Below are 20,940 nucleotides of genomic sequence, written 5' to 3' on the forward strand. Positions count from 1 at the left end.
CTTGGGCTCTGTCTACAATGTGACATCGACCCCACTGCGACTTAGGGCCACATCTCCCTCCTAGGAACCTAGGTGGCCTGTGGTTGTGGAGGAAGTGACCCCGGGTGACCTCTGAGACTTGCTTATAAAAGGGGGTACATACTCTGAAACATCACGGTAAATGGGAGAAGCCAGACACAAAAGGTCACCTACGTGTGAGTCCCTTGGTATTAAATATCCAGAATTGGTAAATCCATGGAGACGGACAGTGGATTGGGGATTGCTAGTGGCTGAAGAAAGGGGACAATGGGAGACACAAGTAAGGGACTTGCCTTTAGTAAAGGGAGGTGTTTTGGAACTGTGAAGACGCAATGTTTGCTCAGCACTGAGAATATACTGCATTGTTCACTTAGAAACGGTTCATTTTACATTATATGAATTTCGCCTCAATACGTTATTTTTTTTAATTGGGTAGGAGATTACAGCTTGCTTTGCCTGGCTCTTCTGGGACCCTTGCTGTCTGAACCCCGGGCCAGGGTGTAGGAAGCCCCAGGGACCCGCCTGCAGGGATCTCATGGAGAGAACAGGGAAGAAGCTCCCACTGGGTCCCAGAGATGGCCACCATCAGACCCTGGGGAATCCTGCCCCGAGCTGTTGAGTCATTTCCAGCCGGTCTAGTCTGGTTCTGCTGAGGCCCCGGACACCACGGAGCAAACAGCCAACACCAGAGCTGCCTTCAGAATTCACAACCCAGAGTCGAGGCTCCTGATAAAAGCTCTTCCACACCCTTAAGTCTGGACGGTTTGTTACACAGCAGAAGCTCTCTAGAACATCGACTAGATGTTAAACATAACGTATCCTATGTTAAACATAGGATATTTGTCTGAAAGTCAAACACGGGAGAAGCAAACCACAGAGCTTCCGGTGTCTTAGCATTTACCCAGCTGAATTCTTCCCTTTTACCAAGAAAGCATCTGAGGCCTGGGAAACTCCAGAGTTTCCTGGTGAGACGGAGCTGGATTGAGACCCCAAATATCATGCTTCTGCTTTCTACTTTCAGGGTCTGGAAACTTCGCCGGACTCCACTCGTGAAGCAATGTGAGGATAATAATACTCATCCCTGAGGGCCTGAGAGTCTCTGTGTGCTTCTCATGTATTAGCTCATTCAGACCTCCCAGCCCCCAGAAGGTAAGTATCATTGTGATCCCCCGCTTATTTATTATGTAACTTGCTAGGAAGCTCCAACAGAGAAGGCAGTGGCACCCCACTCCAGTACTCTCGCCTGGAGAATCCCATGGACGGAGGAGCCTGGTGGGCTGCAGTCCCTGGGGTCGCTAAGAGTCAGACACAACTGAGCGACTTCACTTTCACTTTTCACTTTCATGCACTGGAGAAGGAAATGGCAACCCACTCCAGTGTTGTTGCCTGGAGAATCCCAGGGACAGAGGAGCCTAGTGGGCTGCCGTCTATGGGGTCGCACAGAATCGGACACGACTGAAGTGACTTGGCGGCAGCAGCAGCAGGCAGCTCCAATATTGACACTCCAATACTGGGCCACCTAATGCAAAGAACTGACTCACTGGAAAAGACCCTGATGCTGGGAAAGATTGAAGGCAGGAGGAGAAGGGGATGACAGAGGATGAGATGGTTGGATGGTATCACCAACTCAATGGACATGAGTCTGAGTAAGCTCTGGGAGTTGGTGATGGACAGGGAGGCCTGGTGTGCTGCAGTCCATGGGGCTGCAGAGAGTCAGGCACGACTGAGCCACTGAACTGAACTGAACCTGCTAGGAGAGGAGGAGAGCCCGGGTTGGCCCGGGCCACCCTATGCCGAGGCCGCCCGCTGCTGAGCCCGCGTGGGGGAGGCAGTGGTGAAGCCGGCTGGGGAAGGAGCCTCACCTGATGGGACTGACAGGGGAGGCGAGGGCCCTCGTCTCATGCTCCGGCAAAGGCTCCCAGTGGAAATCCAGCTTCCAGTCCAATACTCCTCGCTGCTGGTCCGCGGAGGGGTAATACTGCAAAGTCTTCCAGTCAATCACGTCTAGGACTGGAGACACCACCCTGCTCCTGGAAGGAACCGTGAGGTCAGAGAAGGGATACACACCCCCATTTGCTGGGGGGGCAGAAACATCATTTAGACACCAGCCCCCAATACAGCAACCACCAGTCACGCAGCTACTGGGCTCCTAAAAATATCAGGTGTCTGAACCAAGATGTGGTGTAAGTGTGAAACATGCACTGCATTGAGAAGACTTAGTATGAAAAATGGTGTGCCCATCTCAGTAATTATCGTATTGATCGCGTGTGGGAATGATAATATTCTGGATGTATTGGGTTTACTAAAATATTTTGTTGAAATTAATATCATGTGTCTCTTTATTTTGCAATGGGACTACTAGAAATATTTAAGTTATACCTGTGGTTCCTATTCTATTTCTACTGAACAGAACTGTTCTAGAAAATACATTTTTCCATAGGGAGTTGGGGGCCCATTTCATTAAAGAATATTCCTGCGCCCTTCTTTAAAAATCTCTCTGTCCAATAAAAAATACAAACACACACACACACACACACACACACACACACACACCCTCTCTGGACAAAACTGAGAGACAGAGGAGTGGTGGCCTGGGCTCAGCTCTGCCGCTAATGCGCTGTGTGATCTTGAGGTAGCTGTTGTGCCTCTCTGGGCCTCAGCTTCCTCATTTGTAAAACGGGAGGCAGAACTACTTCCCAGAAAGGCCTTTCTTTCTCAGCTGTAATGCTCTAGGCCTATGGCTCTTGACTTCTTTGGAGGTCTTTGATTCCTTTGAGAATCACGGGAAAACAATGGATCCCTCCTCTGAAAAATAATCATATGCACATATACAAAATATTGTGTACAACTGTAGAGGGCTCACGGGCCCCTGCTCTAGGGTCTAGCTCTGGTTCCTACCTGGATCATGAAACTGGGTTGTCTTGAGAAACCAGGATTGTCAAGCCCCAGAAGTCTCCTTGATGTTAAAGCATGTGTGTGTGTGTGTATGCGTGCACGTGTGCACGTGTGTGTTTATGAGTACATGGTGTCTCTCAGCGAAGTCCTGCAACTAGATTTACTTGTTCATTTATTGTAGCTGTTGGCGTTGTATTTCATCCCAGATTTTTTGCATGGCTTGGGACTACATGACCTCAGAGAGGGCGCTGTGGGAAATTGGTACAGATTTCGGTACAGGCTGGAAACCGTGCCTTTAGCCGCATCACTCAGGTGTACCAGCAGCTGCCCTCCACCTAGTCATATCTCAGTCACATTTTTTTTCCTTTCATGGCCATTCATGGCAGTGAGAGGCATGAAACTGGCCTTTCATGACAGTTTCTTCTAAAAGCTGTATCTTGGAATGAGTTAGGCATGAACTCAGGGATTACCCAGTTAGACTGGTAAGAGAAGTCTTAGACTGGCTGGCAGCTACCAGTCTAAGAAAAGGAATATTTCTGGGAAAGAGATGCCAGCCATGCTGTTTACACTCCCATCAATTTCCATCCCCCTTGGAGACAGCCAGGGCTGGCATGAGCCCAGCCCATATGGAGAGGGCCAGAGTGGTCCTGGCATTCAAGGATCTGCTTTAATCTGTGGCCTCCACTGACTGGCCTTGGCTTGAAGGGTCATGGGGTTTATATTTACAGCAAGGATCTTGGAAGGTAATGGTAACTTGAGACCCCTGGCCTCCGCCACTTTGGAGCACTATGTATTGACCTAAGAAACTGAGAAGTACAGGCAAGGATTTCAGGGGGCACGCTCCCAGGTCTGCTTACTGTTGAAAGAGCCGTGCAGAGCGGATGGATTTGGCAACTGGCAGAGCATTTTGTGGAATTTCAGAATCAAGAGCCAGGGAAGCCGTGCGGCTGACTTCTGAGGAGTCCTATCAAGTTTGTGCCACCTTGGCAATTGTAACAGGACAAGAAAGAAACTGCAGTTAAGTGGCTACACTGTTTGTCCCAGAGCTTTCAGGTGTGTCCTTCTTGATAAAAGGTGTACATCCCTTTTCATCAGAGAATGATCACCCTAAAGTTCGTCAAGTTTCTCTTTTTGCTCCGTCTTGCTGGAGGCTCAGAGTCATATGTAAATCTCGTTTCTAATAACTGTATTACCCCCAGTTTCCAACACCATCTTTTCCTTTCTGAAGTCTTCTTCTATTTTAGCCAGTTACATAAGTGATTCATCATAAGCCTCTTTGAATACATTTTGGGTAAAGATGAAGATTAAAATGTCAATGAATGAAATGAAAGATGTTTCCTTGTTTTGTTTTTTATTCTCATGGGCCAGAGCAGCTGCTTGGTCAGGGCTGAATTAGGAAGAAATTGGAGTTGAGAGACTTGAAAAGGAGTGATTAAAAAAAAAAAAGTCTTATATTTAGCTTTGTGTTTCGAACCTACAGATGTATCTAGAGTTCTTGGAATTCACTAAGGGCAAAATAGCAAAGCTTACCTGACTTGGAAGGAGCTAGGAAAGGACTCACTCCATCATCCTGTCACTTGTGAACTGAGTTTTAACTCACAGGCAGACTTGAGGTCAATCCTCTCCTAAGCCTTTCTAAGCCCTAGGTGGTCAAGCATTTGGGTTTCAATGGAGCCGTCAACAAACACCAGCTAACTGAAATACGTGAGGTCAACCAAGGCACCACTGTCCAGAGAGCCAAAAGCTAACTGCAGCTGCAAACTCATCCACCAAACTTTTACCCCAAGGAGGAAGGACCCTAGTTTATCTCACCACTCTTTGTTTTTCCCCTGGGCCTGAACGTTCCTCTTGCTCTGTGATGTAGAAAGTCATTCTGGAAGCCCATGCAAATTCTCGGCATTTGTGGGAAGTGTCTTATACTAAGAAGCAAGAAGCTCTACAGTCTCTCTTCCCAGAGTTTTGCTGCTCAGGTGCGACCCCAAGATTGATGCTGGCCCTCCCAGGACTCTGTCTGCTGAGGGGGACAGAGCAGGACAGGGGCTGAGAGCTTTCCCAGGCCACAGACCAGAGGAAGGTGGCTCGCTCTGCAGGGCTGGAGGCATCTAAATCCCCTGCTGCTCCTCAACACACGCACACACACATGCACACACATACACACACACAAATGTGGGATTCTTCAGACTGCCTTCCATCACTAAGCCCTCAAATACAGAGCAGCCTCAACCTCAGCTAAGAACTAGGTGACCTTGAGAGCTAGGTGACCTTGAGAACTATTGACCTTGGGAACTAGACGACCTTGAGAACTGGATGACCTTGAGAACTAGGTGACCTTGAGAGCTAGGTGACCTGGAGAACTAGATGACCTTGGGAACTAGACGACCCTGAGAACTAGGTGGCCTTGACCTTGAGAACTGGGTGACCTTGACCTTGGGAACTAGGTGACCTTGACCTTGGGAACTAGATGACCTTGATAACTAGGTGACCTTGGGAACTAGGCATCCCTCTTGGATGCTTTTGATTTGTTAATGTGGGTTCATCAATTGTTAACCATTTTACCACTCTGGTGGAAGATGTTGACAATGGGGAAGGCTGTGCACATGTGGAGGGAGAGGATATATGAGAAATCTCTGTAACTTCCTCTCAACTGGGGGCTTCCCTCATAGCTCAGTTGGTAAAGACTCTGCCTGCAGTGCAGGAGACCCAGGTTTGATTCCTGGGTTGGGAAGATCCACTGGAGCAGGAAAGGGCAACCCACTCCAGCATTCTTGCCTCTCAATTTTGCTGTGTACCAAAAATTGTTCTAATAATAGAGTCTATTTAAAAAAAAATAGAATGAAGACATCCCAGACCCTGCACTTTGACCAGTGATCCAGGAGCTCTTTGTAAACTATAAAGTGATACACACATATTTTTAAAAAAGAACCAGGTGTCCCTAAGGCAGGAGCCTGGACCAGTCTTCTAGTGGGAAATAGTGTGGTCAGCCTCCTGAGCCAGGAACACCCCTAAGAGGGGGGTCTGCCCCTTTGCCCTTGGAAATCTCCCTTTTTCTCTGGTCATGACTCTTCCTCCCTGGCTTGGGCACTGGAGCTGCAGTCAGCTCAGGCAGTGGTGGCCAGGGAGGTGGGGTGTGTTCTGTGAGTGGCTAAGGCCGTAGACCATCTCCCCATTTCCCGCCCCCTGCTCTACAGCCCCCGGGGGGTGAGTTACCTGTCACCAGCTATTCTGGCCAGGAGGGGCTCCAGCCAACCTGGCTGGCACTCGCAGTGGGCGTCCATGAAGACCAGCACGTCCCCGGTGGCCCTGGCAGCCCCCAGCATCCGGGCTCCGCTGGCGCCCAGCCTCCTGTTGCTCCTGAGCAACTTCACGCCCTCCAACTGGGCCACGTGCTCGCTGAGAGCCATCTTGAGTTGTCCTGGAATCAATAGGGGGGTGGTCAGTGAGGTCACGGGATGCCACAGCCCCCGAGAGTGCAATGATCATCACTAGGATCATTGCCAACAGGCTGCTCTTGGGAGCAGTGGTGAGCATCGCCTACGTTATGGGGTGGTTGTCGCTAAGATGAGAGATGCCTAGTTCCTTTGGGTGGATCAGGGTTCCCTCCAGTAAAAACCAGGAGACATGGCGTCCTGAAGCTAGGAGAGATGAGAATGTGCTCACATTCTCCAAAGGCAGCAGTGAGACTGAAGCAGATGCTGCTGGTGCCCTGCTCTGCTGGGACCCCTCTTGCTAGTTTGGTTTGCAGGTGCCCAGCTGCTGGGGGTTGGCTGCCAACTGAAGTCCCCATCCTTCCCTGGAGACGTGCCCCAGGGGACCAGAACCCAGGGGACCAGAACCACCTCTCCTGCAAGTAGCAGGGAGTTGGTCAGAATGCCACCCCTTTCCCCAGGTGAGTGGTGGGTGGGTTGGCAATGACCGACCGCTGCCTGAATACCAAGCCCACTCTTTGCCTCAAGGCAAGACAGCTGCTGAGGTGCACCTGGGAATGGGCTGTGGCTGACCTTCACCCGACACCGTGTCTTAGCTCAACTCCTCCTGCCTCCTCCAGCTTCCCTGCTCCCCTAGAGTGCTCCCCTGAGAGCCCTGACACCGCGTCTTAGCTCAACTCTTCCTGCCTCCTCCAGGCTTCCCCACTCCCCTAGAGTGCTCCCCTGAGAGCCCTGACACCGCGTCTTAGCTCAACTCCTCCTGCCTCCTCCAGGCTTCCCCACTCCCCTAGAGTGCTCCCCTGAGAGCACCGCCCTGCCCCCCAATAACATACACATGAGTCCCCATCTCAGGCTCTGCTTCTAGGGTACCTGACTAAGACACAGGGGTCAAGGACGTCAAAGACAGAGGGCCCATTGTAGGCGGCCCCCAGGAGGGCGGCACTGGCCAGAGAGGTCTTACTGCAGTGGTGGGGGAGTGAGCAGTGAAGAGAAAATGGGAGGCTAGAGACTGAGATCAAAAGTCTACACATTCTTTCAGGAATGACAATCCTACAGAGGATACAGGTTGAGAGAGGCTTTTTAGGCTTTGTCTTCAAGATCAGGTTTGATTCCTAGGTCGGGAGGATCCTCTGGAGAAGACTACCCACTCCAGGATTCTTGGGCTTCCCTGAGGGCTCAGCCGATAAAGAATCCGCCTGCAATGCGGAAGACCTGGGTTCCATCCCTGGGTTGGGAAGATCCCCTGGAGGAGGGCATGGCAACCCACTCTAGTATTCTTGCCTGGAGAATCCCATGGATGGAGGAGCCTGGTGGGCTACAGTCCATGGGGTTGCAAAGAGTTGGACATGACTGAGCAACTAAGCACAGCACATTCAAAATCAGAAAAACTGTGCAAATGGACAGGTGTGAGAGCGCCCAGATGAGCACTAGCAGAGATGGAAAGACCAACGTACGGTCATCCTTCAGAGTCGGGGTGCTGGCGTTGGTTCCAGGAGTCCGCCCACCCACTGCAGACACCAAAATCTGCAGATGCTTCAGTGCTCAAGTCCCTTACAAAAACGGTGAGCACAAGGGACCTCCCTGGCGGTGCAGTGGTTAGGACCCTACACTTCCAATACAGGGGCATGGGACTAAGATCCCACATGCCCTGCACTGCGATCAAAAGAGCCAATAACGAGAGAGCAGCACAGTCACCCTCCAGCTGCTGGTTCCTCGCCTGCAGCCAGCATCACACTCTGGGGGTGTCACAGGGGGCGGAGCCTCTGGGGCTCTTCCCGGATGAATTTCCTGCACCTGAATCCCTGTCTGCGGGACCGCTTCGGGGACTCCCGCCTACATAGGCTCCAAACTCCAGTCTGTGCACGGAGGCCCTCAGGGTCTAGGCCCTCCCAAGAGAGCCTGCAGGAAGCCCGCAGCCACCTTGCTGGCTGAGGTCGTCCACAAGGACGATCTCCTTCAGGAAGGCCCTGGGCGCCGTGTCCAGGATGCTGTGCACGGTCCTCAGGAGGGTGGCCCAGGCCTCGTCGTGGAAGCAGAGGACGACGCTGGCGGTGGGCAGGCTGTCCGCGGGCGGCGGCTGCTGCAGGCACCTGCAGAGAGGAGAGGCAGGGCGTGAGGGGAAGGCTCTAGCCACTGGCTCTGCTCCCGACTCGAGGGCTCTCTCCCTGCATTGTCTCAGAATTTCCACTACAGAGAACCCATGACGCCCTCACAGACGTGCTGTCCACCGTCTCCCAGGCCTCGGACTCGGAGAACTGCTTTACAGTGTGTATCCTCGCCTCTCCCCTAGCAGTTGAGAGGTTACCACCATTTCTCAGCAGACGACTGGCCTAATCTGTGAAATGGGAATGAATGACAAGATCACCCACCTCTTAGAGCTGGTGTGAGGCCTTAACAGGGCAAGATACACAGTAAGTGTCCTATCAACATGAAAGATCAATTGTTTAAGAGCAAGGACGCTGTTTTCTTTACTTTTGTATTCCTACAATCTAGCATAGCGTCTGACACATCATACGTGTTAATTTTTACTTCACTCTGTGTGTAGCCTTTGCCCTGAAGTGGGTCTCTTGCAGGCAGCATTATCGTGGGTTCTTGTTTTGTTTTTTTTTTAACCGACTCTGCCATTCTATATCTTTTAGATGTGGCACATTTAGCCCACTGGCATTTAAGGTAATTATTGATAGACATGTATTTATTGTCATTTTAAACCTTGATTTCCCATTGATTTTATATTTCTTCCTTGTCCTTTTCCATTTTGCGGTTGGCTGATTCTCTTTCGTATTATGTTTATGTTCTTTGCTTCTGGTTTTTGTGCATCTATTGTATGTTTTAGATTTGTGGTCACTCTGTTTTTCAAGCACATTAATCCCTCCCTATATCTTCTTGTGTTAGACTGGTAGTCATATAGGTTCAAACACATTCTAGAAAAAAGAACTAGCGTATTTTCCTAAATACTATGAGTATTTTCTTACTCACCCCCCACATTTTATGATTTTGATGATTTTACATCTTCAGGTTCATCCTTTTGTTGTCCATTGTGGTTGTCATCACTTTCACAGAAAAAAGTCTTCTTTTTTTTTTTTTTTTTAAATCTGTGTACTGGTTTATTTATATGATTTACCTTCCAATTGTAATTTTCTCTTTCCTATAGATTCTTACTTATTTTCTATTTAGAGAAGACCTTGCAATATTTCCTTAGGGTAGGTTTAGTATGGCTCTATTCTTTTTGTTTTTGCTTGTCTGAGACATTCTTTACTTCTCCCTCTATTCTCAATGATGATCTTGCTGGATAGAGTATCCTAGGTTGCAGTTTTTTCCCTTTCGGGACTTTGTATATATCTTGCCCCTCCCCTGTGACCTGCAACTTTTCTGTAGAGAAATCGGCTGATGGCCTTATAGGGGTTCCCTTGTCATCCTCTCTTTAACTTTTGCCATTTTAATTGTCATCTGTCTTGGTGTAGATCTGTGTCTGTTCAGATGACACGCAGGTGCTCACTTTACAAAGCCAGGGGCGGGGGTGTAAATCCATGGTTCGCACAACCGCAGGGAGAAAAAATTCTGCCCTGCTTCCCAAGTAGTGTGGCCCCTGGGGCTCAGCTGTGGTTTCATCCACCCTCTGCACATGGGCAGCCTGTGGCATCTGCTACTGAGCCCCTGAGTGGTGGCTGGGGCACTCTCTAGGAGCCCGTGGAGGTAGGGGTCAGTGCGTGGAGACAGCAGCTGCTATAGTGGCCCTGCCCTCGGCGCGCTACTTAGCAATGGTGCGTTGCTACTGTGGAGGGCTGGGCTTCTTCCAAGAACACCCCTTGTTGAGCTGGGCCACACTCCAGGCCTTTCAGGCTCCCTCCCAGCAGCCAACTCCAGTCCCCTCCCCAGGCCAGGACTCTGAACTCCGAGTCTCAGCACCCAGCCCCGTCCGTAGCAGCAGACCTGTGTCTCAGGCTGGGTGCCCAGCCTGCTGGCTGGCCCGTCTGTGCAGGCCTCTCTGCTCTGTTTGCCGCGGGCTGGTGGCTGGGCTCGCCTCTGAGCCTCTGAAGCTCCGTTTCTGAGCTCCCCGCTGGTGAAGGGACTTCCCAGGGTTCAGGAATGTTTCCTCTTTCCGGATCCCTCCCAGAGACCCAGGACCTGTCCCACTTACCCCCTTTCCCCTTTCATCCTGCCCAGTCGCATAGGAACCTTTCTTGTCCTTTCAGGAGTTTGAGGTCTTCTCTTATGGCCTGGGAGGTGCTCTGTGAGAACTGCCCCACTTGTAGATGTGTTTTTGAGGTATTTGGAAGGAAGTGAGTTCTACATTCTTCTACTCTGCCATCTTGATTAGAGCTCTCTACATGTTAATTATTATTCTTATTAGTATTATAATTATTATTGAAGAAGGGGCAAGGTTTGAACCTTTAGGAGCAGTAACAATATGCCAGATGCTGTGTCAAGCCCTTTACGCACATCACTGCCTGGTGAGTCTGTGGGTTGGACCAGCTCATCCCACTTTACAGATGAAGAAACTGAGGCTCAGAGAGAACAAGGCTCATCAAAGCCATGTGATCAGTGATTGGCAGAGCTGGATATTATACCTTCACAGCAGTCATGCCCTTTCCCCTTTGCTGCTTTGTGACGGGACCAATGGGTGTGTGTGTGTCTGTGTGTGTGTCTGTGTGTGATGGTGTGATCTCTGCCAGGAGACTCTCAGGTTCCCACCTTCCTCTCCAGGTGAAGAGAATGCTCTGCTTTATGTTTGCTAAGCATGGGGTCTGTGAGGACTCTGAGTGAATCCACAGTGGAATGAACTCTAATAACAACCTGACCCCTAAAGCAGCATGCAGTTCATACCTGTCCACAAAGGCACTTTCTTAAAACTCACTGCTGGAGCACGCCTTTCCAGGTTGTAGCTGCTGAAACCACCAGTCTGTCCTCAGAGAGGCATTTGCAATTGAACTGGGGTCGTCTCAAGGACCTCAAACTTCTAACATCTAAAGGCGTCTGTGCTGGCCTGGGGATCAGCTCTAGCTGCTCACCAGCTGGACACCAGCCCTAGCTGCTCACCAGCTGGACACCCCTCTGCTGGATGTGTCCCAGCTGAAGCTGGAGCTCTCAATGCCACGGAAACTTGCCTGTGACTATCTGGGAAAAATGCTACATGGTGAGTGCTTTCAGATAAAGTTAAAACAGAAACCTTAGATGATGAAACAACAAGGCACATGAACGTCTCGTAAGCTAGCTGTGACAACTGTAATATTGTTTCTGTATTTATACACTATTTCTTTTCATAAAGTATTCAAAGTCACTCCAAATTGGGAAAGGAATACGTCAAGGCTGTATATTGTCACCCTGCTTATTTAACTTATATGCAGAGTACATCATGAGAAATGCTGGGCTGGATGAAGCACAAGCTGGAAGCAAGATTGCCGGGAGAAATATCAATAACCTCAGACATGCAGATGACACCACCCTTATGGCAGAAAGTGAAGAAGGACTAAAGAGCCTCTTGATGAAAGTGAAAGAGAAGAGTGAAAAAGTTGGTTTAAAACTCAACATTCAGAAAAGTAAGATCATGGCATCTGGTCCCATCACTTCATGGAAAATAGATGAGGAAACAATGGAAACAGTGACAGACTTTATTTTGGGGGCTCCAAAATCACTGCAGATGGTGACTGCAGCCATGAAATTAAAAGACATTTGTTCCTTGGGAAAAAAAAAATTATGACCAACCAAATAGCATATTAAAAAGCAGAGACATTACTTTGCCAACAAAGGTCTATATAGTCAAGGCTGTGGTTTTTCCTGTGTTCATGTATGGATGTGAGAGTTGGACTATAAAGAAAGCTGAGCACTGAAGAATTGATGCTTTTGAACTGTGGTGTTGGAGAAGACTCTTGAGAGTCCCTTGGAATGCAAGGAGATCCAACCAGTCCATTCTAAAGGAAATCAGTCCTGAATATTCATTGGAAGGACTGATGATGAAGCTGAAACTCCAATACTTTGGCCACCTAATGCGAAGAACTGACTCATTGGAAAAGACCCTGATGCTGGGAAAGATTGAAGGTGGGAGGAGAAGGGGCCGACAGAAGATGAGATGGTTGGATGGTATCACCGACTCAATGGACTTGAGTTTGAGTAAACTCTGGGAGTTGGTGATGGACAGGGAGGCCTGGCGTGGTTCAGCCCAGGGGGTTGCAAAGAGTTGGACACGACTGAGTGACTGAACTGAACTAAACTGATTCAAAGTCACTCCGAGGAAGTATGCACGACAAAATAATGATTAAAAAAAAAAATCCTAAAAAGAATGCTGCCTGCTGGTCCTGTAAAAAAAGAATGTTGCAGCCATCAGACAGTACAGCTCTTTCCCCGCCCCCACCTCTCCGTGTACCCCACGGGGATTCAGGATAGAGGAAAACAGGCTACTGAAGATGAGTATTTAAGACATGATTTCAATGAGCCCAGATTCTCGCATCTTCCCACACAGAGCAACGTTCTAAGATCATTAACCCGAGATGTCTGTTTTTTGTGATTGGCAGTAATCTTCTGATGTTCGACTCCATTCAATGTTGACTCCATGGTTTATTTGCTTTTCTTTTTTTCCAGCAAAAGCTCCTATAAATCTGGCTCCTCTCTTACTTCTGGGGAGCAGTTCCTCAGAGCTGTCTGAGTGATGTCTCCCCGGTTACAGTCCTCAGTAAGGCTCCCAAATAAAACACAACTCTCAACTCTTAGGTGGTGCCTTTTTCTTTAGTTGACAAGTGGAAAGTCAGCATTTGGAAAAGGACATACATGTGTAGGTCCAAAGAGCCTTGGTATTTCTAGAGAGAATTTAAAATTTGACTCTAAGCTTCCTGGAACCCAAAGTAAAACGGGAGATTTATAGAATTGTTACCGTCAGAAAAGCTACATACCAGGTAGACTTTTTGTAATACAATTGATAACGTTTTAATTTGAAATCATTTAAGACTCACAGGAAGTTGCAAAAGTAGTACAGAGAATTCTCATTTTATCTTCACCCAGCTCCACCCAGGGAGAGTCTTGTACACCACCACCCACAACTATCAAAACCAGGAATTGGACATGGTTCAGTACTATTAAGTCACATACAGACCTCATTTAGATTTCACCTGTTTTTAAATATAGCACTGATTGTAAAAGACATTCCAATGGACTTTAGGGCTTCTCTGGTGGCTCAGTGGTAAAGAATCCACCTTTCAGTCCAGGAGAAACAGGTTCAATTCCTGATCCAGGAAGATCCCACATGCTGTGGAGCAACTAACTGGGGTCTCCTGCATTGCAGGCGGATTCTTTACCAACTGAGCCACAAGGGAAGCCCAGCTAAGCCCAAGGGCCACAACTGTTGAACTGTGCTCTAGAGCCCGGGAACTGCAACGAGGGAAGCCATCACAATGAGAAACCTGCTCACGGCAATTAGAGACAAGCCTGCACTGCCGTGAAGACCCAGCACAGCGATAACCAAACAAATAGAATTTTAAACAGAGAAATTCCTGTGGACTTTAGAAAGAAGGCCCTCTTAAAGAGATGACAGTGTTCTTAGAAGCATCCCCAAGATGAACAAAAGAGTGAACTATACAGGAACTTTTGCAGCTTGATTTCAGGGCTATTCAAATAACACATTGGAAGTGGAACAATACCAGGATTGGCAAACCCAAGGGTCCTAGAAACAGGGGTCTCCGATGGCTACTGGAAAAAAATCTTACCACAGTGAACTCAGTGGGTACAGAAAAACCCCAAAACATTATTTGGGCAGTTGCTTGCATGATGGCTGTTTTCTGAGTCAGATAGGAGAGGAGGCGGGGACAAAGAGGCCTGCATATGGGGTTCCCACGGGTGTAGATTCAGAGGGACTAACGTCCATCTCCCAGGGGAGTGACCCCTTGCTCTATCTCCAATCCACAGAATATGAGGACAGGAGACAATGCGTGTGTGTGTATGCGTGCCTGTGTGCACACATGTGTCCTTGTAGTGAAAGCGAACAACAAGTAAAAGATGCTCAGTCCTGTCCGACTCTTTGCAACCCCATGCACTATCCAGTCCATGGAATTCTCCAGGCCAGAACACTGCAGTGGGTGGCCTTTCCCTTCTCCAGGGGGTCTTCCCAACCCAGGGGTAGAACCCAGGTCTCCCGCATTGCAGGCAGATTCTTTACCAGCTGAGCCACAGCTTGGGGGTACCCTTGTGGTTCAGCTGGTAAAGAATCCACCTGCAATGTGAGAGATCTGGGTTTGATCCCTGGGCTGGGAAGATCCTCTGGAGAGAGGGCTTCCCTGATAGCTCAGTTGGTAAAGAATCCGCCTGCAATGCAGGAGACCTGGGTTTGATTCCTGGGTTGGGAAGATCCCCTGGAGAAGGGACAGGCTACCCACTCCAATATTCTTGGGCTTCCCTGGTAGCTCAGCTGGTAAAGAATCCACCTTCAATGCAGGAGACCTGGGTTCAATCCCTGGGTTGGGAAGATCCCCTGGAGAAGGGAGAGGCTACCCACTCTAGTATTCTGGCCTGGAGAATTCCATGGACTGTATAGTCCACGGGGTCGCAAGGAGTCAGACACAACTGAGCAACTTTCACTCACTCACTTACTCAACTCATAGCTGATTCACTTTGCTGTACAGCAGAAACCAACGCAACACTGTAAAGCAACTAGACTCCAATAAAAAAAAAAAAAGAAAGAAAGAAATGGAGCTGGCCCTGAGCAAGCGCTCTGCATTCACTGCCTTCATCAGAAGGTATATTATTACTGCAGGATGGATCCCAAAGGCTCTTGCAAGCCTTGAAATTCTGTGCTACTGACTTTTCGGAGAGCCCTTTGCATAGAACAGGGGGAAGGGATGAGGACAAAACAGGGGAGCGGGGTTTTCGAAGAGAGTCTCATAGGACTGTCCTCCTCTCCCTCCACGTCCTGTTCCAGAGTTTTCTAGGTTTTAAGAGTAGAGAGAACTGTGTTCTGTCTTCCTGGTGAGAGAAAGGGGTGAAGAGATGACAGGGATGGTGCATGGCTGGGATGAACTCAACGGGCTTCGAGGACTTTGAAAAGCAAGCGAGCTTTTGAAAACTCTTCAAGGCTAAGGGGGTGGGGGCTCCCTGAGGCGTGGAGGCAGGTATCTGGCAGCAGCTCAGAGAGGACCCTTCATGTGCTCCAGGGAAAGAGGCTCATACATCCTCAGAACATAAGCAGACGGCTCTGGAATACCTCTTCAGGCAACCACAGAGCTGCCGGGGCTGCAAGCTGAAAATAACCACGGTGGCAATGTGGTGCTCCCAGGAGGACCGGTGTGGGCTCCTGGGGGCAGGCCAGCTCTCCCACCAAGGCTCTGAGAGCAGCACAAAATAGCAGAGACAGAACTTCAGTCAGGCCTATGTCTCAGGGCCCGCGAGATGCTCTTCAGAGGAGCCAGGATTGATTCTTTTGCTTTTGGGGGTGGAGTGAGCGAAAACAGGGGTCTATTGGCTGGGCAGGCTGTGCAGACCCCCGTGGAAGGAAGAGGCTCCGGATACATGCCTGGGCTGCTGGGGTCCAAGGTCATCACTTCAGCGATGGCCTCATCAGTGTCTGGGAAGCACCGCGTCTCATGGGGGTGGCCAGACGGGTCCATGTGGCAGCACAGGGGCAGAGGGGTGTGGAAGGGGATTCCCTGAGAGCTCCAACACCCTGACAGTTGAGGGAATCTTAGGAAGTTCAGTTCAGTTCAGACGCTCAGTCGTGTCTTTGCAACCCCATGGACTGCAGCACGCCAGGCTTCCCTGTCCATCACCAACTCCTGGAGCTTACTCAAAAGCATGTCCATCAAGTCGGTAATGCTTAGGAAGAGTGCATATCAGACTTTGACACTGAGTTCAAATCCCAGAGCTGTCCTCATGTGACTTGGACGAGAGACATAAGCTCACTGATAGCCATCCTTCCTTTCAACAGTTTCCAGATCCACAGGCCCAATCACTTCTGCAGTACCAATGCTTATTTTTCAGAATCTCCTTGATTCCAACAAGTCCTTTTCAAGCATGCAGTTTACTCTCAATGTTTCAATCTGCAAAATGGGTTTGTTGGAAGGAGCAAATGAGTGAATTCATATAAAGTGTTTAGGCCAGTGCCCTACTCATAAGTAAACTTTCAATACAGGCTGTTCATTATTGTTTCCTTCAAGCCTTCCAAGAGCCTGACTGCCTCAGCTTCTTCATCCATAAAATGAGGATAAGATGTACAGTGACCGTTAAGGACTACGGGAAGATTAAAAACCTCATGTAAATGGAATCATATGATCTGCAGCCTTTCGTGTCTGGCTTCCTTCACGTTGCACAGTGTTTTCAAGGTTCGTTGTGTTGAAGTACGTATCAGTACTTCACTGCTCTTTACTGGCGAACGTTGTTCCGTTGTTTAAGCAGACCTCACTCTATCCATTCATCAGTTGATGGACATTTGAGTATTTCTGTTTTTGGTTATTATGAGTGGTGCTGCTATGAACATTCATGTGTAATTTGCATGTGAACATGTGTTTCCAGTTCTCCTGGGTATATACCTAGATCTGGCATTGTTGAGCTATGTGGGAAATGAATGTTTGATGTTTTGAGGAACTGCCAGACCGTATTCCAAAGCAGCTGCACCGTTTTGTATTCCAGCAACTTTGTCACAGCCTTGTCGGCACTTGCTATTGTCTTTTTTTTTTTTTTAATTTAGTCATTTCAGTGGGGGTGAAATGGTGCCTCACTGTGGTTCTGATTTGCATTTCTCCACTGACTAATGATTTGAGCATCAGCTCCTGTGCTTTTTGGTAATTTCCTAAGTATTATTTGGAGAAATGTCTATTCAAATCTTTTGCCTATTTTTAAGTAGGATATCTTTTTATTTTTACTATAAGGGGTATTTATGCATTCTGATGCAAGTCCCTAATCAGATACATGATTTGCAAATACTTTCTACCATTTCTGGGTTGTCTTTTCACTTTCTTGAAGAACACTTAAAAATTTTATGAAGTCCAATTTACTTATCTTTTAAGTCGCTAAATTTTGAGGTTGTATGTATGTAGCACTAGATAAGGCATATGCAGTCCATTCTAAAGATGAGAAAACTAGAACCCAAAGGGCGTAAGTGACCTGCTTAAAGTTGCACAGCAAACGGGGCTTCCTCGGTGGCTCAGCAGTATAGAAATTGCCTGCAGTGTAGGAGCTGCAGAAGACTCTGGTTTGATCCCTGCGTCAGGAAGATCCCTCGGAGGAGGGCATGGCAACCCATTCCAGTACTCTTGCCTGGAGAATCCCATGGACAGAGGAGCCTGGTGGGCTACAGTCCCTGGGGTTGCAAAGAGTCAGGCACGACTGAAGTGCCCTAGCATGCCTGCATGCACAGCAAACAGCTGACGGTCAGTGGGACTCTGCACCTTGTGCTCTTGACCAGGATATGTATACTGGCATCTTGGACTGAAGTGCTGACAGAATGTTGTGGATTCAGTCATAAAGCTTGTGTTCCAGTGACTGTGAAGGGAGGGGATTATTTGAAGAACATATAATCCATTTGTTTCATCAAATGTTCTGGGCTGTCTACACTGATTTAGTAAAGTCCTCAGAAAGCAACTTCCTTTGATCCCACTGTCTTGGCTGCCTTAGAAACTTGCTTCTGTGGTGTCTTGCTTGGCACCATGCTCTCAGCTTTTCTCAGAGAACAGTGAAAGAAAGCTTTTCATGACAACTGCTTTGCATTATGGTCTCTGTAACACCTGTGGAGGCATTGTCTCCTCCAGCACTTTCTTCTATCCCCTCCACACAACTCTGGAGGAAATTTTCTCAAGATAGAAGTGCCGGGAAAATCCTTTCCTCCTTTGAGGACATGATGTGTGTCCTCCTCCTGAGCAACAAGGGTCTCAATATTTATGGTGTTTCCTTTTTCACTTTGGCCGCCAGGAAGCTCAGAGTAAGAAAATGGTGACTCAGCTGGTTAAGAATCTGCCTGCAATGCGGGACACCTGGATTCAATCCCTGGGTTGGGAAGATCCCCTGGAGAAGGGAACATCTACCCACTCCCGTATTCTGGCCTGAAGAATTCCATGGGACTGTACGGTCCCTTGGGTTGCAAAGAGTCGGACACGACTGAGCGACTTTCACTTCCCTAGTCGTTGATTGCCTATTTTCACTCTGATTTTCTCTTTGGTCTCAACTTTCCATTTTCTATCCAGTCATATAACATTTATTGACTGACAACTTATTACTACTGGAAGGTGGGTTAAATACAGTAAGTCCCCTCCATATGAATCTTCAAGTTGCAAACTTTCAAAGATGTGAATGTGCATCTGATTCCAACAAAGAACCAGACCCTGTGCCATCAGCGTCAGGGGTGAGCGACGTTGCAGTTCCCCCTCCGTCTACCAAGGCTGATGACCCTTCAGCTCTACCATCTCCCGCCTTCTCTGTCTCCTCCATTCAGCAACTCTTCTTGCCCATTCACTCAACACCAGCCCCTGTGTGCCAGCTGTGGTACTGGACTACTGTACATTCAAGGTAACTGTAAGATTAGAAACGATTTATTTACTTTTTGTGATTTTTTAATGTATCATTTGCGTGAGAAGTATTATAAACCTGTTACAGTACAGTACTATTGAGTCGATGATGCCATTCAACCATTTCCTCCTCATTAGATGTCATCACCAAATCGATGGACATAAGTTTGAGTGAACTCCGGGAGTTGGTGATGGTCAGGGAGGCCTGGCATGCTGCAGTCCATGGGGTCGCAAAGAGTCGGACACGACTGAGCAACCGAACTGAACTGAACACTTCTATGTAGCCCATTGTGTTCGTTGGGTACCTAGGCTAACTTTGTTGGACTTGCAAACAAATTGGACTTGGGAATGTGCCCTTGGAACGAAACTTGTTCACATGTAGGGGACTCATCGTAGATGAAAGCCTTGAAGCAGAGTTGTGTGACGCCCCTGCCCGTATCCCCTGGGGGATATCCTAGAGTACAGCACAGCCTGACTTTCAACCATCTGGCGGTTTTCTCCGACGGTCAGAGACGTTCCCCTTAAGCACCAGCGGCCTGAAGAGCTGCAGAGTCACCTCCTCCAGCCCTGGGAGCTGCCTGCAGGAGGCACCTGAAAGGAGTCGGTGCATTAAAATCCAGCAGCCCAGATCCTAGGCGAAGGGCAGCAGGGTGCTGTCGCCAGCTGCCCCCGCAGGGCTGAGCCTCAGCTGCCCACAGAGGAAGCCGCCTGCAAACCCGCTTTTCGTCAGCTGTCCCTTGTTCTCCGCCTCACCGTCCCCGCCCCATAGCAGGGCTCCCTGGCACCATGGACAAAACAAATCCTTGCCTTGGGGTCTGCCTCGGGGGGAACCCCAGCTCAGAGAGCCTCTGATGTCGTGGACTTTATATCCCATTAAACAGAAAACCAAAGAAGTATTCAACAGCTGAGGCCGGGACCTGGGGGTGGGTGGGGCACAGTCAGAGAAGGTGCCTGGTGGGGAAGGGTGTTCATGGTGGGGAACAGAGTTCCTGGCGGATGTCACAGCCTCTGCTAAGGACTGGAGGTGGGCAGGGGCTTGGCGTGTACCAGGAACGGAAAGGAAGATTTTCTCAAGTACACTTCCCTTTGTCTTGACTAAACAGGATGTTAGGAGCAATTTTCTATTTCATGATGTATCTTCAAGTCCCTCAAGGGAATACAGTAGGTAGGAAGGCAAACAACAGAGCAAAGGTGAGTGGTCCATGCAGGGGGCCTGGGCAAGTCCCTTCCCCTCCTGGGGTGACTGGGGTTCCTTCTGTCAAGTGGGGTTTTTCCTGCTCTGTCTGTACCATGGCTTTGCCGGGGGGATGGGTGAGGCAGGGCAGAGGAACAGCTCTTGGACACCGAGAAGCAATGCTCGGATGTGACCAGGTCCGATGAGGCACTCCCAGAAGAAACGCTTGCTTTTATTACTAAGCGATGGCGCCGCTTTCTTTGTCCTTCAACCAATCGCCTGCTGCATGTTTTACGCTCTCAGTGTGTGTCCAAAAGCCCACCCGCGCTCACTTGTCCACCTTCTCAGCGGCAGCAGGGAGGAAGGAAGGACCCAGGGCTTTGGAACCAAATCAATGTGGCTGTGAATCTTGGCTCCACTATTATACCCGCTAATTAGTCAACACGGGGAGGCTGAGACCCCCCTCTAATCCAGGGCAGCTGCCTGGATTAAAAGGGATCATTCTGGCTCAGGAGAGCTGCTCAGTGCACACAAACTTCACACTCGGAGATCAGAAGAGCCTGGGTCTGTGTTGACACACAGATGCACGCTCCAGCTTCCTGCAGCTCTGGGGTCCCCCATGACCTCAGAACATGCATTTGGAGGCTGATTCTGAAGGGAAGGTGTCACAGCCTTCTCCAGATGGCTGAGCTGTGATGCAAACCCTTGTCCGCCCTCCCCTTGCCTGGCCGGAGTAGAAAGGTTTCTGCTGGATTTTCTAAAGCTGGTTTGGAGTTCCTGGCTCCCGTGCGTGCTAAGTCGCTCCACAACTCCTACCAAATCAGTCGCGGTCCCGGACTGAAATGGCTTCCCTGTCTCAGCCCTGACCCCACGCATGTCACAGCTGGTTGCCTGTCTGCAGCCCTCGGGGTACTCCAAGCTCCTTAGGGGTGGGGCTGGGGCTTGCTCACCT

The 20,940-nt window shown here is 49.2% G+C and overlaps 1 protein-coding gene across 3 annotated transcripts in view; it reads right to left on the reverse strand.

Annotated features, from left to right (window-relative positions):
• Positions 1 to 20,940, reverse strand: part of GALNT15 (polypeptide N-acetylgalactosaminyltransferase 15) — a 47,418-nt gene that overhangs the window by 17,363 nt on the left and 9,115 nt on the right. For 2 of the 3 annotated variants that reach the window (XR_015161965.1, XM_086395084.1), the window contains exons 2-4: positions 8,259 to 8,428; positions 6,121 to 6,325; positions 1,881 to 2,048 (exon numbers count right to left, since the gene is read on the reverse strand). Coding sequence is in view for 2 of the 3 variants with exons in the window: in XM_086395084.1 (XP_086251210.1) it covers positions 1,881 to 2,048; positions 6,121 to 6,325; positions 8,259 to 8,428 (543 nt within the window). In the remaining variant the exon portion in view is untranslated. The remainder of the gene's footprint in view (positions 1 to 1,880; positions 2,049 to 6,120; positions 6,326 to 8,258; positions 8,429 to 20,940) is intronic. The other variant, XM_086395216.1, reaches the window with a different exon arrangement.

The sequence above is a fragment of the Bos grunniens genome, chromosome 1, assembly GCF_055505025.1.
Source record: "Bos grunniens cultivar Pamir isolate PY7600 chromosome 1, Bosgru_T2T1.0, whole genome shotgun sequence".
In the NCBI taxonomy this organism is placed as follows: domain Eukaryota; kingdom Metazoa; phylum Chordata; class Mammalia; order Artiodactyla; family Bovidae; genus Bos; species Bos grunniens.